The sequence below is a fragment of the Orbicella franksi genome, chromosome 12, assembly GCF_964199315.1.
Source record: "Orbicella franksi chromosome 12, jaOrbFran1.1, whole genome shotgun sequence".
NCBI classification, from domain to species: domain Eukaryota; kingdom Metazoa; phylum Cnidaria; class Anthozoa; order Scleractinia; family Merulinidae; genus Orbicella; species Orbicella franksi.
The window spans coordinates 8500262-8506261 of NC_138156.1; the positions used below are offsets into that span (position 1 = coordinate 8500262).

General features: G+C 38.5%; 2 protein-coding genes across 3 annotated transcripts in view; one reads left to right on the plus strand and one right to left on the minus strand.

Moving 5' to 3' along the window:
- LOC145462798 (unconventional myosin-Ic-like) overlaps positions 1-6000 on the plus strand; it is a 44171-nt gene that overhangs the window by 7465 nt on the left and 30706 nt on the right. The gene's annotated exons all lie outside the window — the stretch shown is intronic.
- On the minus strand, positions 2437-5896 carry LOC145462809 (acyl-coenzyme A amino acid N-acyltransferase 1-like). The gene is made up of 2 exons (XM_081446429.1): positions 4127-5896; positions 2437-3211 (listed from the first exon to the last, which is right to left on the minus strand). Exons 1-2 carry the CDS (start codon positions 4629-4631, stop codon positions 2442-2444), a joined length of 1275 nt encoding a protein of 424 aa, XP_081302555.1. The 5' UTR covers positions 4632-5896; the 3' UTR covers positions 2437-2441.

Sequence of the window (6000 nt, forward strand, 5' to 3'; positions counted from 1 at the left end):
TCTCCTGAAGTCTTTTAAACTTAAATTTTTATTCTCTATACTTTTGCACTCTCTTTTCTAATCCTACAGCTAGTACAAACTTTGGTTTAATTAATGTTTTGTGGTTTATGATCTTCAGACTGATGTACTCGTTGCAATGACCCTAAGCCACAACACTTCCATAAAGTTCTTCAATCAATATCCTATTTAGGTGCAGTTTTTTGATTCTGTATAATGACACTGTGCAGGAAGCTTAGGCTTAATTCATCTGATCCAAAGTCCTCTTCTAAATCCTCCTCTTCTTCATAACAGTCCAAACTCCAATGCATAGTTGACCAAGATGAAGCTGGTTGTGTGGTCACTGTATTTTTACTTTCTATCTCTGGTTTTCGTAGAGTTTCTGTCAATTCTCTAATCATGCTAGCTGGGGCACTCTGTCGTCTTCTTTGACAGTCTACTTTCCCTCTTTGCTTTTTAGTATCTGCTTCAATCTCCTTTAGATTGTGAAAGATCTCACTAAATGCTTTTGTCATGGCCTCTTCAAAATCCACTGCCTTCATTTTTTGACCCTTTTGGTCCATACAGTCGCTGATCATTGTAAATTGTTCAACAACAGTATACTTAAGCCAGAGGAGTTTGTAACACCTTAAAAATAATTTTGATAACAAGTCCAATTGAATGTATAACTTGTTTTAGTATTCTCAATGTTTCTTGGACAGCCAATCATGCTTGTGTTGCTGCAAAGTCACGCTTTGTAGCATTTAGAGAAAATTTGAATTGATTTCCATTTGCCAACCCAATTAAAATATTTCCTATTTGACTTGTGAGTTCAAAGTTGGAAACTTAACATGGCAGTGTACAAATTAATAAACTCAACCAGGAAAATCCAGACTGAAATGCTGGAATGTAGCATCTGCCAGTTTGTTTCACTGTCTGCTCATAACCCTTAAATTCCAATTTAGCATTCACTTTTTTCTTTTATTATGTGTGACACGGCTCATATACAACTACAGTACATGCAAATGTAATTTTATCATTTATTTCTTACAAACATTAAAGCTCAATATTTGATTTTGTTTATAACAATTTAAACGTTCATTGTATCCACCCCTGGAAATTAAAATAATTGAAACAAATTTTTCTGGAAACCTCTGCAGTCTAAAAGAATTTCTCAGAACAGTGTATACTGTATCTAGTTTTCTAACCGCGTTTTGTACTTTTACATACAAGAGTGCTTTGTGTGGATGTTATGGACTAATAAGTTGTGATATATGCTTCCAATATCTTTGTTTATGTTTGATTCATAGTTTTGCTGATATGAATGCTTATAGGTTGCCTTATAGGGGTGCCTCATAGGTTTGCTCAAAGTTTTGCTCCTAAGCTAGGTTCACTTGTATAAACATATCCAACCACCTGGAATTTTTAAACTCCCTCTGAGCTTGGTGGATCAATGCAAAAACTTCTTGAGGAGTGAAACTCTCTTTGCATAATTCAATCACCACACACATAGTTACACCTTTAGTCTTTCAAACAGCTACTTGCAATGACTCGGTGACATGTGTGCTGAGCGCAACAAGTGTCAATCGAAGAGAAGTCGCAGTACATCTCAACACATTACATTGCAGAAAGTCCATACCTGGGAAAATCAATATTGGTCGTTGACATAATAACTATGGATTGTTTACAACTGAGTGAGTGACAAATTGGCAAGTTCTGAAAAAAATCTATGTTGGTCGTTAGTATACCAATAGCTTACATCTGAATGAGTTTTAACAAATTTGCATATTCTGGGCCTTAGTGATAGTCATTTCCATGCTTAGCTTCACGTATTCTTGACTGATAAACTACATGTCAAGATTTTATCAGACATGCCATTTAAAGTTGCTGTGAGTAACATGGTATGAAACTGATCGAGCTTTTGCTTGGGGCAAACAGTAGCTGCAGTTGGACATCAATATACTAACAGGGTGGTCTGTAATTACATGTGAAAGGTTTTTTTTTTAAATAAAAAAGGTGGGTAAGGGTAGTCATTGTGATGATATGGTAGCTATTAAAGGGTTGTCATGGTAACAGGATGGTCGTGATATCAAATAAGGTGGTTGTGCTAACTAATTGGTCATAATAACTGGCAGTCATTTTAATAGGACATGTAATAGTAGCCAATATAGTGGTCCTACTGTTAGTAGCTGTTTTCTCTCTTTACTTCTCCAACCATTTGATTCCAAGGCTAATAATTACAGCTGGTACAATATGCCCACCATGTGAGCCTTTTATATAAACTGACAATCACCATAACAATTTATTTTTATTTTAAAAGGTGTATCCTGGCCAACAGCTTTATTACTCCATTCCAACAGGGTTTTCATGAACGTATTTACAATTGTAACGAACAATACAGTTTTCGAGAAATAATCCAAACCTGCAAGATAAAACCTAATGTATGCATATTACTGCTTTAACGATCAAGCAATCTCTTTTAATAGGAACTCCAGGCTTTCATTCCAGTATATTTCTGAAGCCTTTGCCTGGTCCTCAGTGTTTCCTCCAAAGAACCAAACTTCATCGTAAACTTTAACATATTGCCTGGAACTGAGAGGAAGATAACAGGGTGTTATGAAATGTCCTGTTCCAGGAAAACCAAGCCTCCTGCATAAGGATCCTTTGCCATGTTTCTCCATGTGCTGAAACACATCCTTGAACATCCACTCTATTTCAGGGTTTAGTTTGTCGTCATGGCCATACACCAACAAAACAGGACATTTGATGCGCTCTACAGGAATGACTGATGGTGATCCTGGTTTAAAAGTGTCTTTAATATTTTTATATATAGACACGAAGCACATGTACCTAGCGTAATTTGCTGCAGTTACCTCGACAGGAAATCCTTTTATCGTCAAGGTACTGCACTTTAATGAACATCCAATCAGAAGATGTGCCCCTGAAATTGATACAACTGCTTTGATCTTGTGGGGGATCTGTGAAGCAATTGCCAGGACAAGGACCCCACCCAAAGACAGGCCTACCAAACCAACACCTCCAGACACAACCTTAGGGTGTGCAATTAACCAGTCAATTGCCCTCTCAAAGTAAGAAAGGTGAAGAACATCATACTTGTCAGGAAGGTCTCTATATTCACAGTATGCAATTGTTAAGGATGCAAAGCCATTGGATGCCAAAAGAGCAGCTCTGTCTTCTCTCATGCCACCAGTGCGTCCCCACAAGTCAATAACACCTAGAAGCCATCAATGAAAAGGCAGGTAAAATCTCAGAAAGGTGTAATGTCGTTCAAGAGAAGTGCATTCACATACTGTTATTACCCAATTAGAATCAAGATCAATGTCTCCTGAGGGTGACTCACTTCACCAGGTCCCCTCCCCTTCCCTTTCAACCACTTCCTCCAATGAAAATGAGATGGAATAAATGAGCTGCAAATATTACTAAGTATTATCTGAAGTGTGCCAAAAGCAGTCCTTTTCACAACCTCGTTCCCAGGATATCTCATCTTCCCACTCTCGCTCTGGGAGGGTGAGAAGATGAAAGACCATGGAAACAAGGCTGTCCTTTTCAAATGTTTTTTTAAAATAAAATCCAAATGTGATCTATATGTACAGTGAGATATTTTTTGTATTAAAGACTTGTTTTACAGGTATTCCCTTTGAATTTGTTCTATTTTGACTTGAGGACTCTCAGGATTAAACATCCCTGTCTAGAACTGAGTGTTACAAATTGTACCTTTGTCATATTCGAAAGTTAGTTTATTGGTTGCAAGTTACAATTGAATTTCGTTGAAATCTGATAAAGTGCTTTCGTTTATCTTAATAACATTACTGTAACCAGCATACTTTATTGATTGAGAATAGCACAGTCTGCACAAGCTGTAATGTAGAAGAAGAAAAAAAAGCTCCTTGCAGAAAACCGGTTGACAGTTGTACAGGCCCACAAATGATCCCCAAATTGTACTGCAAATGATCATGTTCCCAGGACCACAAATGTCCCCACACTGTAAAGCATAAGATCCTCATACAGGAAATGTCATGTAGAACCAAAGGATGGAAATGATGGACTCGGGAATTTGGACAGTGGATTTAAAATCTATATAATCCATTTTTTTTTCCTGGGGAAAACAGAGCAAAGCTAAGTCAAATACCTGGAAAGGGTCCATCTCCAGGAGGGAGAAATAGGGTCCCATAAAATCCATTTTCCTCCATGTAACATCGGGTTACGCCAGGTCCCATGTAACTTCTTAGTAATGTCACGCTAGCCTTTTTGTCCCTTTCTTCAAGCTCTGTTTGATCGTGTCCGCCGTAAACATCTAAGGTTACTTTCAAAGGTGTTGTTACATCTCGTTTTCTTAGCAGATCGTCACGATCGCCTGTTGTAAGAGGTTTCATGCTCCAGAACAGGCCCATCGGTTCAACACCTGTGTATGATCCACCCAGCGATGGCTGAGAAGAAACCAATACTTCTCCATTCTTGTCGGCCTTGTATTGAGCAAATGATTCAAAGACAATCTTGCTGTCGTCGATGGTTCGGGCTCGCAGAGTAACAAGCTGTTCTGGAGATAGATTGCTAACAGTTATGTCAACTTTTTGATCAACTGTCGTTGTTAGACCAGGATGAACAGCGATTTTAGGCAGTGAAACTGAAGCCATACCATGTGTAAGTTACCACTCGATTATGGGCTTGAATCAGTGCTACTACTACAGACTTACAGTGCACTTGTTGCTTCAGGGCATGCACAGTTATCGGAAAGCCAAATCACCGATCACGACTTTCGGGCATTCTCTACCGCTGTGAACCCTTTGAAATGAACAAAAACTGCGCCATTTTTGTTAATGCAAATTCTGAAAAACGATAAAGGGATAACGCGAATGTCGTGACAATTTCCTCGCATGCTGATTGGCTAATTGTCATCGTTTATTTAGCACCGTATATCACGCTAACACGCGCAAGCAGGCTCTTCGCGCAGAAAGAAAGATTTAGAGCTGTCTCAAACCACATTCTGAAACCCAAAAACAAAATGAAGAAACGGAATTTCTATGAGAATAAATTCCGCTGCATTATAACCGAGTTCAGTCCACTCGCATCAGATTTAGATCACTTCTTTGAAGTGGACAAAGTAAATAGATTCCATTCAATGATTCATCGAATTGCTCCCCTATTGAGATTCCCTCGCACTTTCACCGGGCGTTTTCTTTCCTCAAAAGTCTCTTTATCGTGTCGGCTTTCTGTTGATATAATTAAGACAAATTGATGCTAGCTACAACGTTCAAATCGCGATAAAATTGTAGCGCGGGCGTGACAAAAATAGCACCAAAAATCGCTTGTGTAAATTGGCCTTAAAATTGATCTAACTTTGGTATTTCCCCAAAATGGACCTCACGCTAAGTCAATAACATGAACAACGTACACTCTTTCGAAAAATATGTAAATATGAACCAATGCAAGAACAGAAACTTCATGCAATTAATACGGGTTATCCAACTTAACAAGTGGTCAGTGTAAAACACAGCCTGCAGATTATAATAAAGAGGTGAACAATTTTCATGGGTGGTCTAGGAGTGGTCATATGTGTGGTCGTCGCACTAAGAGGGTGGTTGTGTTACAGAGCGATGACCAGGAAAACAGACAATCCAGTGAGGCAATCAAAACTCCAACCAAATACATGTAGCCGATGCAAGGTTTGGGAAAATTTGTGCGAGCAAGTCATGATTGGTTTAGGTTTTACTTCTGATGGGATAATAAAGAGCCATGACATTTGTAACCCAATTGCATAGCCTAGTAATGTAAAACTAAAGCAGATGAAAAATATTTTCAACATTTAAGTGAAAACAGCTCTAATAAATATGGTTGTCATGTTAATGCATGAACATGCAAATAAGGGAGTTTTATAAACCTGCGAGCCAGCGAGCCATGTAAGCCATGCGAGTCATGCGAGTCACGTGAGCCACAGTACAAATGTTAAGAATTTTTATGTTACATTTATATTTGCATGAGAACAAGAGCAAGAGCAACGGAACA

Excerpts from the sequence above, each read along its gene's own strand:
- LOC145462809 (XM_081446429.1), bottom strand. The coding sequence starts at position 4,631 with ATGGCTTCAGTTTCACTGCCTAAAATCGCTGTTCATCCTGGTCTAACA. Across the intron at positions 3,212-4,126 it reads TGGAGATGGACCCTTTCCAG|GTGTTATTGACTTGTGGGGA; the intron begins GTATTTGACTTA and ends GATGGCTTCTAG.